Source organism: Zea mays, chromosome 8 (genome assembly GCF_902167145.1).
Source record: "Zea mays cultivar B73 chromosome 8, Zm-B73-REFERENCE-NAM-5.0, whole genome shotgun sequence".
Classification (NCBI taxonomy): domain Eukaryota; kingdom Viridiplantae; phylum Streptophyta; class Magnoliopsida; order Poales; family Poaceae; genus Zea; species Zea mays.
In genome coordinates, this window is record NC_050103.1 from 49,409,574 (window position 1) to 49,430,244 (window position 20,671).

The window sequence follows — 20,671 nt, forward strand, 5'->3', positions numbered from 1 at the left end:
AGCGAAGGCTCCCCACAAGACGCCGGTACTGTGTAGCATCCACCTCCTCCGTCGTGCTGTCGCGACTCAACTTCAGCCTCTCCTCCATCGGAGTGAGAGCTGGGTTGCAGTCGGTGAGCCCAGCTAGCTCAACAATGCGCTTGGCGTAGGCGGTTTGGCGAAGTGTGATCTCGGAGTCTCCCTAGTGCACCTCAATCCCCAGGTAGAAGGAGAGATGCCCCAGGTCACTCATTTGGAAGGTGGCCTTCATCTCTTCCTTGAACGCTACCACCTCTGCATCCTTGGCGCCGGTGATCACCAAGTCGTCGACGTAGACACCCACCAGCAGGGCACTTCCTCCATTGCCCCGCCGATAGATGGCCGCCTCGTGCGGGCTTGGCGTGAAACCCATTCCTTTGAACGTGGAATCCAGCTTGGCATTCCACGCCCTCGGTGCCTGTCGCAGGCCATAGAGAGCCTTGCGTAGGCGCAACACCTTGCCCTCCTTGCCAGGGATCGCAAAACCATGCGGCTGGTGTACGTAGACCTCCTCCTTTAAGTCGCCGTTAAGAAACGCCGACTTGACGTCCATGTGATGAACGTGCCAGCCCTGCTGGGCTGACAGCGCAAGGAGGAGTCACACGGATTCCATCCGTGCCACAGGGGCGAAAGCATCGTCGAAGTCGATCCCCTCCTGCTGTAGGAAACCGCGTGCCACCAAGCGAGCCTTGTGCTTGACGATGGCGCCGGCTTCATCCCTCTTCAGTTTGAACACCCATTTAAGGGTGATCGCGCGATGACCATGAGGGAGATCAGCGAGCTCCCAGGTGCGGTTCGTCTCAACCGCGTCCATCTCCGACTGCATCGCGGCATGCCAAGCCGCATGTTTCTCGGCCTCCGCGAAAGACCGAGGCTCACCATCGTCGCATGCAAGATGCAACTCTCCTGTCAGAATGCGAGATGCAGGGCCTGGCACCGACGAGTCGATGAGAAGGCCCTCCACCCTTCGATACCGCAACGGCTCGCCGTCATAGCACGCGTCGACGCGCTCCTCGTCGCGGGACAGAGGGGTCACGAGCTCCACTGGGTCGTGCTCGACACGAGCTGGTGTCGGAGAGGACGTTCCCGGAGAGGGTACCGTCAGTGCTGGAGTACGTGGTGGCGAAGAGCTCGCTGTAGCCGGAGTCGTGGCTGGAGTGCGTGGTGGTGAAGAGCTCGTTGTAGCAGGAGCTGGAGAGTGTGGCGCTGGAGTCGGTGGAGACTTGGGGGCTGGGGTAGACCTGCTCGGAGAAGAGTTGCCTACTCCCCCAGCTCCCTCAAAGTGGACGTACTCGATGGTGAAGTCGTACGTCGGAGTCGTGCCGTCGTCCACCGCCTTGTCCCACGCCCATCCTCGCCCTTCGTCGAACACTACGTCGCGCGCCGTGCGCACACGCTGTGTTCTTGGATCAAGGATGCGGTAGGCCTTCGAGCCCTCCGCCTGGCCAATGAACACCCCTGTGGTGCTCCTATCGTCGAGCTTGCTGATGTGGCCAAGCTCCTTGGTGAACGCGAGGCAGCCGAAGACCCGTAGGTGAGAGACCGCTGGCTTGCGCCCATGCCAAGCCTCGTATGGTGTCATCCCGTTGAGAGCCTTGGTGGGCGAGCGGTTGAGGATGTAAACCGCTGTCACCACCGCCTCTTTCCAGAAGACAGCTGGCATTCCTCTCTGCTTGAGGAGAGCCAGAGCCATCCCCACAACCGTCTGGTTGCGCCGCTCGACGACGCCGTTCTGCTGCGGGCTGTACGGCGCGGAGTAGTGGCGCTGAACGCCCTCATCCGCGCAGTACGACGCGAACTCAGCCGCCGTGAATTCGCCGCCGTTGTCGGTGCGCAGCACGCGTAGCTTGCGGCCGCACTCCGCCTCCGCAGCAACCTGCACACGCCTGATGGCGTTCACAGTCTCTCCCTTGCTGCCAAGGATCATCACCCACATGTAGCGGGAGAGATCGTCGACGAGCAGCAAGAAGTAGCGTCGTCCTCCTGGTGTGGCTGGTGTCACCGGGCCACACAAGTCCCCATGCACGAGCTCGAGCCTCTCCTTGGCTCGGAAGCTCGACTGCTGGGGAAAGGGGAGCCGTCTCTGCTTTGTCAACACGCAGACATCGCAGAATTGCTCCACATGGTCAAGGCACGGCAGGCCTCGTACCATCTCCTTGGCACTGAGCCGCTTCAGGGCCTCGAAGTTAAGGTGCCCGAAGCGCTCGTGCCACTGCCATGCCCCGTCGTCTCGACGAGCAGCAAGGCAGCAAGGTTGTGCCACCTTCACATTGAGGATGTATAGCCGATTTGGACTCCTGCGTACCTTGGCAAGAAGGCGACGAGAGGGATCCTAGATCCTCATGACTCCGTGCTCGACCTCCACGCGCGAACCGTTCTCATCCAGCTGTCCCAAGCTGATGATAGAGTTTCTCAACGCGGGGATGTAGTAGACTCCGGTGAGCAGCCTGTGCTCACCAGACGCGGCGGTGAAGACGACTGAGCCGGCGCCCTTGATCTCTACGCCGGAGGCGTCCCCAAACTTGACGGAGCCTCGAACGCTAGAGTCAAGCTCGGTGAAGAACTCCCGTCGGCCGGTCATGTGATGAGTGGCGCCGGTGTCGAGGCACCATCCTTCGATCATGTCCTTGTTGGAGCCGTCGCCGAGGAAAGCGCGTGCTTTCGACTCATCAAGGTGGAGGAGTGCCGCTGCGGCCGGTGCCGTTGGAGATGGCTCGATGCTTGCATGTGCCAGGAGCAGGGCCTCCTCCTCCTCCTCCGCCTGTGCGACGTTGGCCTGACCACGTCGTGGCTGCCGACAGTCCCTGGCCCAGTGGCCAAGCTTGCCGCAGTTGTGACAGCCGTCGTCTCGTGCCGGCTTCTTGTTGCCGACGGCGCCGCCTTGGGCACCTCCACGTGCACCACCCTCAGCATGTTCTCGCGCCCCGGCCTGGGCGCCTCCACGTGCCTTGCGCTGCTTGCCGCGTTTGCGGCCTCGTGTCGAGGAGGACTCCCCCTTCTTCTTGTCACCCTGGCAAGCCTCCCACTGCTCCCGAGTGAGATGTAGCTTCCCGCCGATAGTGATGGGCCCAGAGGGAGCCTGTGGTTCGTCGCCGTCGACCACCTTGAGACGACCTATCGCCTCTTCGATCGTCATCGTGGAGAGATCTAGCAGAGACTCGATCAAGCGAGCAATCTGCTTGTACTTCTCGGGGATGCAACGGAAGAGCTTCTCAACAGCTCTCTCCTCATCGTAGGTGTCGTCGCCGAACTGCACCATCTTCTGCAACAGAGTGTTGAAGCGGAGAGCAAAGTCATCAACATCCTCACCTGGCTTGAAGGCCTGGTTCTCCTACTCCTTGCGAAGTGTCTGCAGTGTGGTCTTGCGGGCACGGTCGCTGCCGATGCGGGTCGCAGCGATGGCGTCCTAGGCCTCCTTGGCAGTCCACTTCTGGGAAAGCGAAAACTGCATCTCGGGCGGGACTGCAGCAATGAGGGCATCCAGTACCCGCCGATCCTCGTGGTAGTCGACGTCGTCGTACCGAACTGCTTCCCACATGTGGCGAACCTGGAGCCGTACCCTCATCACCGCGGCCCACTCGACGTAGTTGGTCTTGGTGAGGGTAGGCCACCCACCGCCGGGACCGATGTCCCTGACAATGGCCTAGGCCATGCGGCGACCATGGTACCGATCCGGGGAGGGAGAGTCGCGCCGCCTGTAGAGGCCGCGATCTCCGTCGACTCGGTCGCCGCCGCCGAGAGCATCGCCGGCGTGTCTACGCCCATCTGGGCTGCCACCGCGTGCGCCCTCGCCCGGAGCGCCGTCAGCGCGTCGACGCCTATCTGGGCTGCCGCCACGCGCGCCCCCATGGGGATGCGCGGCTGCCCACTGTGCTGCCTGCTCTCGCGCTGCTTCCCTCGCCAGCCTGAGCTCTTCGTCGGTGTTGTCGTCGACAGAAGCAGAGCTGTTAGCTCTACTGCCGCGCAGAACCTCGAGCTCTGCTGCCGTCGCACATGCAGCATCCGCCGCCTCCGCTGCTTCTACTTCCGCTCTCGCCGCTGCTAGTTCCGCCGCTGCCAACCGTGCTGCCCTCGCCGCTGTCGCTGCAGCCGCTGCTGCTGCTCGCTCGCGTTCTTGTGCCGCGGCGACCTCGGCCTCCTGCTGGCGCCGCACACTCGAAGTGGTCAAGCGTAGGGACATGGTGGGCTAGTGAGGGGTCGCTGCGTGTGGAAGAGGCTGTCTCAGACGAAAGGCTGCTCGTCTGAGCAGGGGAGAGAGGAACAGTTGGAGCTCTTGCTGCCGACTGAGTGTGGGGAGAGGCGCGGGAAGGAGATGAGCACGAGATGTTTAGGCTGCAGGATAGTTTGGCTCTGATACCAATTGTAAATAGAGGGATTCTAACTCTCATCAAGAGGATGACACTATGAGTTGGGGCAATTTTTCTGTTTATTTCCTCAAACACTACACAATGCCATACCCATCTAAGGGTTGGAGACCCATATTTATAGCCCTAGAGGCTGCACTACCACACCTTCTCACACACACTACACAACAGGATTGTCCTCTAGATGCTAAAGAGACTACAGAGGACAGTCAAAAGCGACTGTTGTCCTCTAGATGCTAAAGCGACTACAGAGGACAGTCAAAAAGCGACTGCTGTCCTCTAGATGCTAAAAAGACTACAGAGGACAATCAAGCTGTCCTCTAGATGCTAAAGGACTACAAAGGACAGTCAAAAGCGACTGCTGTCCTCTAGATGCTCAAGACTTACAGAGGACAGTCAAAAGCGACTGTTGTCCTCTAGATGCTCAAGACTTATTCCATCAATGTTGAGGCTGCTGCCTCCATCCATGAGGACCTTGGTGAGCCTGACGTTGCCGATGACGGGATCGACAACGAGCGGGTACTTCCCCGGGCTCGGCACGCGGTCGGGGTGGTCGCCTCGGTCGAAGGTGATGGACTTGTCGGACCAGTCTAGGTAGATTGGCGCTGCCACCTTCACCGAGCAGACCTCCCGGCGCTCCTGCTTGCGGTGCCGAGCCGAGGCGTTCGCCACTTGCCCACCGTAGATCATGAAGCAGTCGTGGACCTCGGGGAACTCTTCTGCCTTGTGGCCCTCCTTGTCGTTGTCGTGGGCTCTGCCACCTTCCGCCGGGGGCCCGACCTTGTGGAAGTAGCGCCGAAGCATGACGCAATCCTCAAGGGTGTGCTTGACGGGACCCTGATGATAGGGGCACGACTCCTTGAGCATCTTGTCGAACAGGTTGGCGCCTCCGGGAGGCTTCCGAGGGTTCCTGTGCTCGGCGGCGGCGACAAGGCCTGCGTCGGCGCGTCGCGTTTCGCTTGCGACTTCTTCTTGCCCTTCTTCTTGGTGCCGCGCTGAGCGGACTCCTCGGGGACGTCTTCCGGCTGGCGCCCCTGAGGCTGCTTGTCCTTCCGGAAGATGGCCTCGACCGCCTCCTGACCAGAGGCGAACTTGGTGGCGATGTCCATCAGCTCGCTCGCCCTGGTGGGAGTCTTGCGACCCAGCTTGTTCACCAGGTCGCGACAAGTGGTGCCGGCGAGGAACGCGTCGATGACATCTGAGTCGGTGATGTTGGGCAGCTCGGTGCGCTGCTTCGAAAATCGCCGGATGTAGTCCCGCAGGGATTCTCCCGGCTGCTGGCGGCAGCTTCGGAGATCCCAGGAGTTCCCAGGGCGCACGTATGTGCCCTGGAAGTTGCCGGCGAAGGCTTTGACCAGGCCGTCCCAGTTGGAGATCTGCGCAGGAGGCAGATGCTCCAGCCAGGCTCGGGCGGCGTCGGAGAGGAACAGTGGGAGGTTGCGGATGATGAGGTTGTCATCGTCCGTTCCACCCAGCTGGCAGGCCAGCTGGTAGTCCGCGAGCCACAGTTCCGGCCTTGTTTCCCCCGAATACTTGGTGATGGTAGTTGGGGTTCGGAACCGGGTCGGGAACGACGCCCGTCGTATGGCCCGGCTGAAAGCCTGCGGACCAGGTGGTTCGGGCGAGGGACTCCGATCCTCCCCGCTGTCGTAGCGTCCCCCACGCCTAGCCTCGGCGCACCTTCTCGTCGAAGTGGGCTCGACGGTCGTGGCGGGCTCGACGGTCGCGGCGGGCTCGACGGTCGCGGCGGTGGTGCTCGTTGCCGAGGCGACCTGGGGCCGCAGGCGCTGTGTCCCGCGTGCGCCCGGTGTGGACCGAGGCTTCCCGCATGAATCGGGAAGTCGCGACGCGATGCTCCGGGGGGTACCCCTGCCTTCGGGAGGTAGAGCTTTCGGCCCGTCGGACCGCGACATCCTCCAGGAGATTCTTGAGCTCTCCCTGGATACGCCGCCCCTCGGTGGTGGATGGTTCCGGCATCGCTCGGAGTAGTATTGCCGCTGCAGCCAGGTTCTGGCCGGCCCCACTGGAAGCCGGGGGCAGCCTTGCCCTGGCATCGTCGGCGATGCGGTGCTGGACGTCCTGGGCCAAATGACGCGCTTCTCCGGCTGGTGCTCGGCCTGCCCACTCCTGCCCGATGTTCTGCCAGAGCTGCACAAGTTGTCCTGCTTCCTCGTCGAGCCTGGCCTGCATCTCGCGGATTTGCTCGAGCTGTGCGTCCTGACCCCCGCAGGGACTGGGACCACAGCTAGCTCCCGAAGGATGTCAACGCGAGGCACATGCCTAGGGGGATCGCCGTCCTCCGACATACCAAGATGGTTGCCTTCGTCGAGACCCCCTAGATCGACGTGGAAACATTCGCGACTTGGGCCACAGTCCTCGTCGTCAAGGCTGTGACCATCATCGGAGCAATCGGAGAGGCAGTAGTCACATGCGGCCATGAAGTCCTGCATGGCACCGGGGTTATCGAGCCCGGAGAAATCCCAACCAGAGTCGGGCTTGTCATCTTCCTCGGAACCCGGGGGCCCGTAGGTCGAGACGGCCGTCAGTCGGTCCAAGGTTGACCACATATGGTACCCCGGAAGGTTAGGATATGCCTTTATAAAGCGTCCACCGAAGCGGGGTCGCTTGGTGGGGTCAAAGCTGAATCTAAAAGTCACGGGGTGGAGAACGGACGGTACCTCTTGATCGACGGATGGTGACGAAGTCGCGTCGGGGACGGACTGCACCGTTATCTCAGGTACGAGGCTAACGCCCAGCAAGTCCTTCGCGAGCGTTATGGCGTCGTCCGTCTGCTTGGGGTTGGCGTGTTGCGGGGAAACGACGCTCGTCTTCGTCTCAGACGCGAGGTCAACGTCCGCCGTGTCCCCCGCTGCGGCGCCGACGTTGTCGACTCGCTCGACAGCCAACGAGGTGCCGCCTCCTGCTTGGCCATGGTTGCCCAGCCTCCTCCATCAGCGGGGAAGGTGACGGGACAGACCCGGATGCTGCTCTTCCGTCACGCGGGGAAGACGTCGTCGATTCCGCCGTCGTCGGGCGGGCTGACGGCCGCCGTTGTCGTTGTCGCGCGGCGGAGGAAGGAGTACCATGTCGTAGCTGCCGTCGAGGGACATGAACTCGAGACTCCCGAAACGGAGCAGCGTCCCGGGCTGGAGAGGTTGCTGGAGACTACCCATCTGGAGCTTGACGGGAAGCTGTTCGTCAACACGCAGCAGGCCCCTACCTGGCGCGCCAACTGTCGGCGTTTCGACCCCGGAGGGTCCCTGGATCAACGAGTAAATTGTCGCTGCGTGTCCCAGCCCAGATGGGTCGGCGCGAGATGGAACACAAGGGGGAACAAAAGAGGGAACCACGGCTCGTGTTATCCTGCGCCCAGGGCGGATGCGCTTGCAGTAGGTGGTTACAAGCGTTCGCGAGGGAGAGAGAGAGAGCCTGTTCGTCAGCCCGTCCTCCCGCGCGACCACCTTCTCGTACGAGGGCCCTGGACCTCCCTTTTATAGATGTAAGGAGAGGGTCCAGGTGTACAATGGGGAGTGTAGCAATGTGCTAACTTGTCTAGCAGAGAGGAGCCAGAGCCCTATGTACATGCCATCGTGGCAGTCGGAGAAGTGCTTAGAGCCCTGTTAATGTGATGTCGTGGTCGTCGGAGGAGCACTTGAGCCCTGTAGAAGCACAACTGTCGGGGTTGTCGGGTCCTTGCTGACGTCTCCTTGCTTCCGTAAGAGGCTGAGAACCGCCGTCGTCATGGGAGCACGCGGGGTGCCATCATTACCTGTTCACCGGGGCGAGCCAGATGGGACACCGATCTTGTTCCCCGTAGCCTGAGCTAGCAAGGGTAGGGTAATGATGTATCCCCTTGTAACGTGGTCGGTCCGAGCCCAAGGTCGGCGAGGCGGTGACTCCTCCGAGGTCGAGGCTGAGTCCGAGCCCTGGGGTCGGGCGAGGCGGAGACCGTCTTCCGGGGTCGAGGTTGAGTCCGAGCCCTAGGGTCGGGCGAGGCGGAGACCGTCTTCCGGGGTCGAGGTTGAGTCCGAGCCCTAGGGTCGGGCGAGGCGGAGACCGTCTTCCGGGGTCGAGGTTGAGTCCGAGCCCTAGGGTCGGGCGAGGCGGAGACCGTCTTCCGGGGTTGAGGTTGAGTCCGAGCCCTAGGGTCGGGCGAGGCGGAGACCGTCTTCCGGGGTTGAGGTTGAGTCCGAGCCCTAGGGTCGGGCGAGGCGGAGACCGTCTCCCGAGGCCGAGACGGGGATCGAGCCCCGGGGTCGGGCGAGGCGGAGCTTCCTATGGCGCCTGAGGCTAGACTTGGCTGCGGTCAGCCTCACCCTGGCGGGTGGCACAACAGTCGGAGCAGGGCAGGTGGCGCTGTTTTCCTGTCAGGTCAGTCAGTGGAGGGGCGAAATGACTGCGGTCACTTCGACCCTGTCGACTGAGGAACGCGCGTCAGGATAAGGTGTCAGACGATCCTTGCATTGAATGCTCCTGCGATACGGTCGGTTGGCGAGGCGATCTGGCCAAGGTTGCTTCTCCGTGAAGCCTGCCCGAGCTGGGCCTCGGGCGAGTCGAAGGTGCGCCCGTTGCTTGAGGAGACCCTCGGGCGAGACGTGAATCCACCTGGGTCTGCTGTTCTTGTCCGAGGCTGGGCTCGGGCGAGGCGAGATCGTGTCCCTTGAGTGGGCGGAGCTTTGACCTGTATTGCTCCCATCAGGCCTTTGCAGCTTTGTGCTGATGGTGGTTACCAGCCGAGTTTAGGAGTCTTGGGGGTACCCCTAATTATGGTCCCCGACAGAGGCCGCCACTACGACGTTTGCAGCGCTCAAGGATGCGGTCACTTCGGCCCCTGTACTAGCCATGCCAGACTTCTCCAAGCTCTTCGTGGTGGAATGCGACGCCTCCTCCCATGGCTTGGGCGCATTGTTGATCGTAGAGGGCCACTCCATTGCCTTCTTCAGCCGGGCTGTCGCCCCGCGACACCGGGCATTGGCTGCATACGAGCGGGAGCTCATCGGCCTCGTCCGCGCGGTCTGGCACTGGAGGCCGTACCTATGGGGCAGGTTCGTCGTCAAAACAGACCACTACAACCTCAAGTATCTGCTGGACCAGAGGCTTGCGACGATCCCACAACACCATTGGGTGGGCAAGCTCTTGGGCTTTGATTTCACCGTCGAATACAAGCCCGGGTCGTCCAATGTGGTGGCGGACGCGCTGTCCCGCCGCGACTCCCGGAAGACGGGACCATTTGGTTCTCTCCGCACCGCGTTTCGACGTCCTCGACCGCCTCCGTCTGGCACAACTCACCGATCCCGCCCTCATCGCCATTCGGGACAAGGTCCTGGCGGGTACCCGCCGGGCGCCGTGGGCGGTCATTGACGACATGATCCACTACACAGGCCGCCTATATGTGCCACCAGCCTCGGCACTGCTCCAGGAGCTGTTGGCGGCCATCCATGAGGAGGGGCGCGAGGGTGTCCAGCGCACGATGCACCGGCTTCGCCGTGACTTTCATTTTCCTAACATGAAGCAGGTCGTCCAGGACTACGTGCGGGCATGCGCGACGTGCCAACGTCATAAATCTGAGCACCTTCATCCTGCGGGCCTCCTCCTTCCTCTACCGGTGCCCCAAGGCGTCTGGACGGATGTAGCGCTTGACTTCATCTAAGCCCTGCCTCGGGTCCGTGGCAAGTCCATCATATTGACGGTGGTGGATAGATTCAGCAAGTACTGCCACTTTATTCCACTCGCACATCCTTATTCTGCGGAATCAGTGGCCTAGGGTTTCTTCGCCGAGATCGTTCGCTTGCACGATGTTCCACAATCCATGGTGTCCGACCTTGACGCCGTGTTCACCTCCAAATTTTGGCGGTAGCTCATGCGACTGATGGGCACCAAACTCCACATGACGTCGGCCTTCCACCCGCAGTCCAATGGTCAAACCGAGTCGGCCAACCGCGTCATCATCATGTACCTGAGGTGCCTCACCGGTGATCGACCCCGCCAGCGGTTGCAGTGGCTTCCGTGGGCGGAGTACGTCTTCAACACTGCCTACCAGAGCTCCCTCCGCGACACGCCATTCAGGGTCGTCTACGGCCGTGACCCTCCTTCCATCCGCTCCTATGAGCCGGGGGAAACACGTGTGGCAGATGTGGCTCGCACGATGGAAGAATAGGATGAGTTCCTGGCTGACGTTCGACATCACTTGGAGCAGGCCTAGGCGGAAGTACTATGATAAGGCGCACCGCGACATCATCTATCAGGTGGGTGAATGGGTATTTCTCCGACTCCGCCACCGTTCCCCATCGTCACTGGCCACCAATGTCGCCGGCAAACTGAAGCCCCGGTACTACGGGCCATACCGGGTGACGGAGATCATCAACACCGTCGCTGTCCGCCTGGAGCTGCCCTCCCGTGCCCGCATCCACGACGTGTTCCACGTGGGCGTTCTCAAGAAGTTCCATGGCACTCCACCTACGACAACACCTCCCCTGCCGGCCCTGCACCATGGCGTGGTCACCTCCGAACCTGAACGCGTCATCAAGACTAGAGTCGCCCGCGGCATACGCCAAGTGCTCATCCAGTGGAAGGATTAGTCCCCTGCGTCAGCTACATGGGAAGACGTTGACTCCTTCGTGGCCAAGTTTCCGGCGTTCCAGCTCGAGGACGAGCTGACTCTTGAGGCGGGGAGAGATGTCATGTGGGGCCTTGCGTACAGCAGGCGCCGGCGGGCTCGGGACATCTGTCGCGCCGCGGAGCGCGCTGGGCGCATGCAGGAACAGGCCACAGATAGTGGCTAAATTAGAAAGGATAAATATTAGTTCCCCTTTATTAGCTTCCCTTGTTATCCCCTTAATTGTAGGAATGATTGGTTATTAGCTTCCCTTATTATCTCCTTAATCTTAGGAGTTAGTTATTAGCTTCCCTTATCATCTCCTTAATCTTAGGAGTTGGTTATTAGCTTCCCTTATCATCTCCTTAATCTTAGGAGTGATTGGTTAGCCGGTGGGCTATTTATAATTTATATATGTACCGAGACAATGAGGAAAGGCAACAAAGATTAATTCCATCTACTCCCTATCTCTCTCTCTCTCAAGCCGCCGGTCAGGGGGGTACACCCCAACTAGCGAAGAAAGGCGAGGGGGCATAACCCCGCCAACTACCACGGGCCGGGACTACGAGCTCCGTAGTCGAGGTCCGGCGTCCTTGGGCACTTATGCCCTTGACAGTAAATGGGGACCAACCGTCTAGCCAGTGTTATGGGTATGTGGATTGTTTTTTTTCCATGTGTTCCTAACCAATGCTTGTTCTTGCTAGCTGCTTTACCTTAATTGTTGCCACCCCTGATCAAGTGATTATATTCATTGTTGGTTTAAACTTGATCCTTCTTATTATGACCACAAATCTATCTCAACATGCACATCCCTACTATGCTTAGCTGCTGGATGTGCAGCTGTTTTAGTAGGTCAATATTCTGTGCCAGGCAACATCACTGGCGCAATTGGCTTATCGCCATGGTGGAACTTATCCTTTAGCTATACTAGAATTTATAATCATGAATGTACTGTACAGCCTTTTATTATAGAAGCAGAACTATATCTTGGTGGTATCCGTTAGTCCATTACTCTCTCTCCTGGATCAATTGATGATTTCTTACTTATCTTTGCAGCACCTGGTAAGGTTGAGGTGGGAGGAGCTCAGTGCTGCAGAACGGAATGAATTTGCTAATATGACAATTAATTTGATATCGGATGTTGTTGGCCCTCATGAGGTGTGGGCCTTGAAGAGTCAAACAGCTGCTTTAGTAGCAGAGGTTTACAACTATACTTTTTTCTTTTCATTTTTACTTTGTGAAATTTGTTAGCTGTAGGCAGTTACAGCTTCAAGTACTCTACCTTAACAAGTATATCATCTTTGTAGGTGGTTCGAAGGGAGGGAGTTGATTTGTGGATTACTTTACTCCCATCTATTGTTTCTCTCTCTAACAATGGCCCTACTGAGGTAATGTTTCCCATCAGCCTTTCAGATCTAGATCTGTTCTACCATCTGATATGTTGACTTGCATTTTGGAACCTTTTTGTGTTAGGCTGAGTTAGTTGCCATGATTCTAAGGTGGCTTCCAGAGGATATCACTATTCATAATGAAGATTTGGAGGGTAGGTTATTTTTGTTTTAATTTATTCTTTGGAACTTGAAACTAGATTCATTCTCTGGTTCCAAGTTTAAACCATTAAATTAGAAGAATGGAAAACATTTTCTCTTCTGTTATTAGGTTATGCTATGTGTTCTCTTCTGTTAACAACTTAACATCGAACTAGAAGAACCAAAAACCCTTTTCTCTTCTGTTAGGTTATGTCTCTTCTGTTAACTTCTTTTTTTGGTCACAATAGGTGATAGGCGGAGATCTCTGTTGCGCGGCCTTACTGAGTCACTGTCACAAATTCTGCCTCTGTTGTATTCTGTAAGTTTGCCTTTACACCTTTACCATGTTCGCATGGGAGATATGGAAACACCGAAATGCCTGTGTGTTTGAGGGAAGAAGGCCTTCTGTCCCTGCTGTTTTTCAGGAAGTTACTTTTGAAGATGCTCTTTGGTGTAGGGCAGGTGCCGGTGCTCTTCAGGAGCTCTTGGCACGCCATTTCACTCCTGGACACTAGGATGGGTTGCTAGTAGTGGAGTGTAGCTGTGTGGATTATGTGGGTGGTGGTTTGTTGGTTTGGTGGTCCTGAGCCCGCCATATAGGTGCTCAGTTCCTCGGTCAACCATTGTACAAGGGACTCACCATTTGGTAGCCTCCTTTATCTTTCTCTCTTCTTAATGAAATGACTCGCAGATCTCCTGTGTTGTTCTTAAAAAAATAGATGCCAATGATTCTGTTGGGTTGCCTTGGTTCATGATATTCTGAATCATACTAAACATGGGTATCATGTAATGTCTTGTTTTGTAGCTACTTGAGAAACATTTTGGTGCTGCTTTAAGTGAGCATGCGAAGCAGCAAATGGATTTGGCTAAACAACATGCAGGGACGGTGACTGCAGTTCTAAATGCTGTCAATGCATATGCTGAATGGGTTCCTGTGACAGATCTAGCCAAATATGGTTTAATTCACGGGTATGTTTACTGGAGTGTTTGACATCCCTAGTTTTTTAATGGGATTCTCACTTGCCTCACTAGTTATTATGTTCTGTTTTGCAGATGTGGGTCCTTGCTTTCTTACAGCGATTTTCGCCTCCACGCTTGTGAGTTTTTTAAAGTGATATGTCAGAGGTATGGAGAGGCTTTATTCAGGCTAAAAGTTAATTTTACTGTTTTTTCTCTCCTGATATGTTCTTGTTTTTGTGGTGCCACCTGTCTCAGGAAAAGACCTGTGGATGTGGCAGTTGCTGAGTATGATGCTGCAATGTGCAACATATTCCAGGTGTTGATGAACATTTCACAACAATTTTTGACCAGATCTGGCATGCAACCCAGTTCTATTGATGAGAGCGAATATGAGTTTGCATCATGTGTTTGTGAGACAATGGTTGCTCTAGGATCTTCAAACATGCAATGCATACTAGCCGATGGAGCCAGGACTTTCCAGTTCTTACAACAAGTGAGCATTTCCAAATATTCTCATACTTTTGAAGAGTAAAGGTTGCTTTTACGGTTTTGAAGCATCTTCTCTTGATCCCTTCTAGTTTGTTCTTGGGCTATTTGACATCTAGGGTTTCAAAAGAAATATATCTGGAGTTGTTGGATTTTTGGGAAAGACTGCCTATTTTGTAGTTGGAATATGAATTTCACACCTAAAACTTGAGAATAAAGATGCCTAAAAAATGGGGTTGACAAGAAAGTGCTACTGCTGTACTTGCAACTTGCAAGATCATACGTGACACATGCAAAATAAGTGGTATTAGGATTGAATTCAACAACTGCCATACCTATTTTTTTTTTCATAAATTTAAATGGGAAAACAAAATAAGTGGAGCTAATGTGGGATTCAACCCACTCTGTGACACATGCATGTTAACATCTTGCCACCAGGACCTGTTGTGTCTGTGTACCTAGGTCATGGTTGTGTAACTTTCTTGTGGTCAACTCTTTAAATTCAAAGTCAAATGAAACTTTTTGGCTGGTGATAAGTTATATTGGCATATCTGAGGAGTTTGGCTATCCTAGAATAGTTGATTCCTGGCTGTCGGGCAAGGCAAGGGTAATGGTTACTAACATGGTGATGTCCTGTATGTATTACATGTGTAACATAACATCCTTACATGACTAGTTTGAATATGCTTAATGAAATTCAATTGAGTCCTAAATTTCACTACACAATTTCCACCCGATACATTTGATTTCTTACTTTTTACTATTATCCAACCAAATTTTGTTTCCTTGCAGATGCTGGAGTATTACCAACACTACAAAATCACACTTCATTTCCAGTCTCTATTATTTTGGCTGGTATACTTCTTATTTCTATTTACATAGTTGAAATGCATGTCATATTATTTTGTAACTTTAGAGAAGTTGACACAAACTTCGTCTAGGTGGTATTGAGAGAACCATCGAAATCTAAGTCTATTGCACGTGTTTCTGGTGATAATTCTGCTGCTGGTAATTCTGCATCTACTGGTGACTTATCAACAGAAAAGAAGAAAGGGGTATCGGTATTTGTCACTGATGAAATATACAGTACAATTTTGGATGTTTCTTTCAAGAGAATGCTGAAGAACAATGGAAGTGCAACTTCTGGGTTGTTAGAAATATGGAGTGAAGAGCTTGAGGGGAAGAGCGACTTCTGCAACTACCGCACCAAATTGGTATGTTTTCTTTTCTCCTGACTTCTAAAAAAAAGAGTTGCCTTTGGTCCTTGTTAATCTTAAAAGATCATTTGTGTTTCTCTTGTCCATCAATATAATTTCTTGTCATCTTGTCTTCAGTGGTCTTGATTCTTAAAGTTTTGTTGCATGATGTGAAACTACACAAAATTAGGAGGATGTCTAGTTTATTCATAGTACATTTTTGTCCTTCAATTACTGATTCTTTACCTTGATACATACAACATGATTTTCCTTCAATTTTTTCAATTTGATTGTGTGATTTGTTATAGAAGTGGAACTTTTTGTATTGTAAATAGTTGGGAGGATCCCAACTATATATGTATAAATAAGTTATAAAAGGCTATTTACAGTATTTTTTGGACCAATGATGGATAATGGCTGGCCTCTTATTGTCCACAACTCAGTTAACGATGTTTTATGCATCTTCTTGCAGTTGGATCTCATTAAAGTCATTGCTTCTCAAAGATCTGTGATTGCTGCAGCAATTGTAGTTCAGAGAATAAATGTTGTCTTTGGAGATGCTAATCAAGCAACTAAGTCCCCACAGGTTGGATTAGCTGCATATGTTTACCCAATGTTGTAATAAGTCTAGGCACTAGGCAGGTGGTCAAGCTCTGATTAGTGCCTAGGATTGCATAGGAGTTTCTTCACAATTGTACTTCAATTAGTAGAGTTACAGTATAATGTTAAATAGAGAATGTTAGCACATTAAAAGAAACAATTTGGCATTATCATCCACCCATCACGAGTTCTATGATCATAAGTCACCTTCCATCATCTCCAATGTGTTTGAAATTCATACAGAGATCAAGCCCTAAGCCACTCTTGATGGGAAAACACCTAGGTGCTAGGAAAGGCATGCATCTTGCCTATTGCCTAGACGCTGCCTAGGATCTATTTTTGAAAGAGGGCTTACCGCATAAACCTAAACTAAAGGTTTTTCTTTCCATTTTCATTTGGCCAGCCAAGGATTACCTTCTAATTCAGATGTTTATCTACCTCTGCAAAATGAAATTTGGTTACAGGATCTTGATGCAATGGAAGGGGCTCAACTGGGGCTTGAAGCAGTTGTCAATGCTATTTTCGATGGCTCAGTTGATTGTGGGAAAACTGATTTGGATACGAAATCCCAACTGCACAAGATTTTTGAAGGTTTCACTGAACCTAACTTACATTATTTTTGCTTTACAGTTTGGTCTACAGGGTGCTAAGTTTCCTTCTGCTTGTCAACCAGGCTTACTTCAACAGCTTCTTTCTTTAAAGTGGACAGAACCTAACCTTGCAGTTATTCATGGTCATTATTTGGATGCTTTGGGCCCTTTCTTGAAGCATCATCCAGATGCAGTTGCCAGTGTTGTTAATAAGCTTTTTGAACTGTTGACGTCTCTCCCAATCACATTTCAGGTACATTTATGTTTTACTTAAGTAAATACCATATGCTGTGGAGTGGGAACCATTGAGGCTGGAGATTGATAGCCATCATACAATTCAATTCTACGAGTGATGTTCTAGAAATGAAAATCTGATACTTTGAGCTGGCCAAATGTTTCCACGTGCAATCCTTTCATGTTGTTTTTTTATTCAAATTTGAATTATTTGGTTATCATGCCCATTTCCTAGTTTTGTGTTTACAGTTCTCATTTCTGCCATTTAATGTATGGCTGTATCTGCAGGATCCATCAAACAATTCTCGCCTAGCAAGGTTACAGATCTGCTCATCATTCATTCGTATATCGAGAGCTGCTGATAAAGCACTTCTGCCTCACATGAAGGTCAGGCTCAGCTCATAGTTGATTGCCTCTTTAGTACCATTTGCTATTTTATTCTACATGGAGCTGCTTTATGGCACATCCTTCTATTACCATGGCAGAGACCACTTATAGTACGATATTCAAGTTTCTAAGACTATCTCCAGCAGCTTACCCATCCTTATCTCCATATTCAAACTCTACTTTACGAACAGTGCAGAACAATGCAAAACAATGTTTTGGGTAACCATATGGGTAAACTGCTGGACACAGTTTAACTGCAGTTGTGTCTTACATCCATTTCTCTGTTTATCCTTCTATTTACAAGAGGGAAATATGTTCAGATGGAGACTTAATGGTCTCTATGGTGCTTTCGTTGATAGCTCTGGGCTCCATTTGATACTAAGTTCACAAATATATGACGCTATTGAATTTTTTCAAAAACTTTGACCACTCGTATTATTCAAAATATTTATTCAAAAATGTAAAATTGTAAGTCACACTCAAACGACCTTGAGTGATAAAACTGAAACTCTGAAAGTAGAGATGAATTGGAGGAATTGTGGAATAATTCATTTAGAGATTGTCATTCATAGTTATTAAGGCGGTAAGGCGAGCGCCCCCCTTTTCACCTTTTAAGCGAAAAAGCGTAAGGCGAGGCGGCACCTTAATGATATATATAAATCATAAAAATTAGACCAAATATTATTTATATACCACTAACTCGAAAGTAATAAGCAAGCTAGGACATCCATAAGGACTAGTAGGCCTGTTTGAGCCTAAGCCTAGTAGAAGAAAGAAACAGAAAAAAGAAAAATAAAGAAGCCCACAGCCAGCCCAGCCCAATAAATTTTAGGGTTTCCTCACAAAATATCCTCCCAGCCGCCAGCAGCAAGAGCCCTCAGCCGCAATGCTCTAGCCGCCATCAGCTACAGCCCTTAGCCATCAGCTCCTTCTCCCTCCTCCCCCCTCCCCGCAACTCTCCTCTCACAGCGACCTGCTCGCCCTGCTGCGACCTGCAGGCCGCCCCAACCTGTGCACTCTGCTGCAACCTGCGCGCCGCGCCGCCGCCTCCTCTTCCCGCGCCGTCGCGCTGCTCTCCCTCAGCCACCGCTCTCCCTCCTGCGCAACTCATCTCTCCTCTGTCTGGCCGGCTGGAGCCGCGCGCGGCTGCCGCAGCCCCAAGGCGTCGCCCCGACGAAGCCTAGACGACGCCCTGAGGACTTCCTGCGCCGCAACGGACGCCTTACGCTCTAGAGCAAGGCACGTTAGACGCCCCACCTTCCACGTTCGCCTTAGTGCCTAAGCGACGCTTCAAGGACGCCTTGATAATCATGGAGATTGTACAATTACATATATAGGGGAGGTGAGACTTGAGGCTAAAGGAAACCTCCTACATCTAAGGGAACCGCCAGGAGACAATCCTGGAGATAATCCTACTGATCATGATCTCCTCCCCTGATTTCTCTCTAACCATAAACCTCCTATAGGCTGATCGACATAATGCCAGGCGCATGCCATAAGTGATAGGTGACTGTCTAACCCCTCGCAATGGAAGATTCCGTGGAGCAAACGTTAAGACTGGACCGAAAATCAGTGAACACGGAAGACGACAATGCCTTCGACAGTCCAGGAAACCGTGGCGTCGGGAGCGACAGAGGCCCTGGGACTGGAGGCAGAGACTTCGACAGTCTAGGGAAGAGCGACGCCACCTGGAGTGGGATGCTCGGGGCTGGAGGTAGGAGCCACGACAGCCCGAGCAAGGGTCGTAGGGACCTGGGGACTGGTCGGTAGAGGGTACCCTGCTAGCAGCCTGGCAGGGAGTGCCTAGCGGGGAGCCTGACCACGGCCAAGGGTGCATCAAGATCGGATGAAGACCCTGGAGTGGTACCTGAAAAAAATGGAAACAAGTGGCAGTCCAAAGGGAACTATGACCGGGTTAGTTGTGTCATCCAAAAAATCAAATGTTGCACGCGTGGGTGAAGAATCCTCGAAAAAAGGGAATGATGTTTCGTCAAAGGACACGTGGCACGAAATGATGATGCAGTTGGATTGGCGATTAAAACAAAGGTAGCCCTTGTGATGAGGGGAGTAGCCAAGAAAAACACAAAGGGTGGAGCGGGGGGAGAGTTTATGGGGGGCTGTGGCTGAGAGATTAGGGTAGCATGCGCAGCCGAAAACGCGAAGATGCTCATACGAAGGTGGCTGGCCAAAAAGGGCAAGATGAGGTGTTGAAAAGGCTAAGGTTTTGATTGGCAAGGTGTTTAACAGGTAAGTGGTTGTCCCAAGAGCCGCGACCCCGAAACGAGGAGGGAAGCATGCCTGAATCAACATGGAGCGAATGGCATTGTTGATGGAGCGAAGAATGCGTTCATCTTTACTGTTTTTGGTGGAGGTGTGAGGGCAAGACATGCGTAGGTGGACGCCATGCGAAGAAAAGAATGTGCGGGCATTGAGGTTGTCAAACTCGAGGCCGTTATCGCACTGAATTCCTTGAATGGTGACGCCAAACTGAGTATGGACACAGGCAAAGAAATTAGTGTGGGTGGAGAAGGTGTCAGATTTCAGGCGCAAGGGGAATGTCCACAAGTAATGCAAGCAATTGTCCAAAATGGCGAGATAATATTTGTGATTAGAGACACTAGTGAGAGGTGAAGTCCAAAGATCGCAATGAATTAACTGAAAATTATGAGTAGCGTGGGAGGGCGAAGCATGAAAAGGTTGGCAGACGCGCTGATCTAGCTGGCAGGCGTGACAAATAGGAGTGCTACTGTTTTTATTACAGGAAATTGCGGAGGACTGTGCTAGGAGGGACAAAATGCCATGTCCGGGATGGCCGAGTCGCTGGTGCCATAGGGACGAGGTGGATGCATGAAGAGCAGAAGCAAGAAGCCGCATCGGGTAGAGCGGACCGGAGTTGTTACATCTGATGATCTCTCGGCGAGTGGGCGGATCCTTCATAGAACAACGAAAGGGGTCAAACTCGACGGAACAATTATTGTCGGTAGTGAACTAGCGAACAGAAATTAAATCTTTAATGTGGGAAGGCGAAACTAGGACATTATCAAGAGTTAAACTAGAGACAATCCTGGAGAAAATCCTATTGAGCCTGATCTCCTCCCCTGATTTCTCTCTAACCATAAACCTCCTATAGGCCGGCCGGCATAATGCCAGGCACATGCCATAAGTGATAGGTGACTGTCTAACAAAAACAAATCACAACAAATTAATTGATAACTCACTTTTTTTTAAATAAGAAGAGTGGTCAAAGTTTTTGAAAAAAAGTCAATGACGACATATATTTGTGAAAGGAGGGAATATTATTATTGAGCTGAGTTTTGGTTCACTACGAAGTTTATATCAGTAGCATCTCTCTGTTGGGCTGCATAATGGAATATATATCTGCAGCTAGAGAAACCTTTATTCTATTAAATTTTGATATCATGGCTCTGAAAAGCCATCGCAAAACCAAGCCAACCCTAAATAAAGACTTCTGAATTGTTCAGATTTTTATGTACGTTCCCAGGTTTAATTTCTTATGGTGTCCCCTGGCGCGCCGCTGCCGCGAGTATGTTTGGCCCCACATGACATGGTTTCTGACATGAAGGGTGATATTTAAACAGAGTTCAGGTTCTAGCTTTGTCCCAAAAAGAACATAAAAGAGGCCTAGATTGGGAAAGGCTGCTGTCAAGGACTGTGTGCCCTTGACTTGCCGGACCGCGGCTACGCAGCTCGT

The 20,671-nt window shown here is 52.9% G+C and overlaps 1 protein-coding gene across 4 annotated transcripts in view; it reads left to right on the forward strand.

The window, feature by feature from the left end:
- The window catches only part of LOC103635172 (protein HASTY 1), a 59,384-nt gene that overhangs the window by 11,388 nt on the left and 27,325 nt on the right, over nt 1–20,671 (forward strand). For 3 of the 4 annotated variants that reach the window (XR_002264239.3, XM_020542679.2, XM_020542680.3), the window contains exons 3-15: nt 12,034–12,177; nt 12,285–12,365; nt 12,451–12,520; nt 12,755–12,825; nt 13,312–13,475; nt 13,560–13,631; nt 13,722–13,959; nt 14,745–14,807; nt 14,894–15,166; nt 15,621–15,734; nt 16,213–16,339; nt 16,422–16,591; nt 16,861–16,959. Coding sequence is in view for 3 of the 4 variants with exons in the window: in XM_020542679.2 (XP_020398268.1) it covers nt 12,034–12,177; nt 12,285–12,365; nt 12,451–12,520; nt 12,755–12,825; nt 13,312–13,475; nt 13,560–13,631; nt 13,722–13,959; nt 14,745–14,807; nt 14,894–15,166; nt 15,621–15,734; nt 16,213–16,339; nt 16,422–16,591; nt 16,861–16,959 (1,686 nt within the window). In the remaining variant the exon portion in view is untranslated. Of the gene's footprint in view, nt 1–12,033; nt 12,178–12,284; nt 12,366–12,450; nt 12,521–12,754; nt 12,826–12,931; nt 13,153–13,311; nt 13,476–13,559; nt 13,632–13,721; nt 13,960–14,744; nt 14,808–14,893; nt 15,167–15,620; nt 15,735–16,212; nt 16,340–16,421; nt 16,592–16,860; nt 16,960–20,671 lie in introns of all 4 variants that reach the window. The other variant, XM_035961663.1, reaches the window with a different exon arrangement.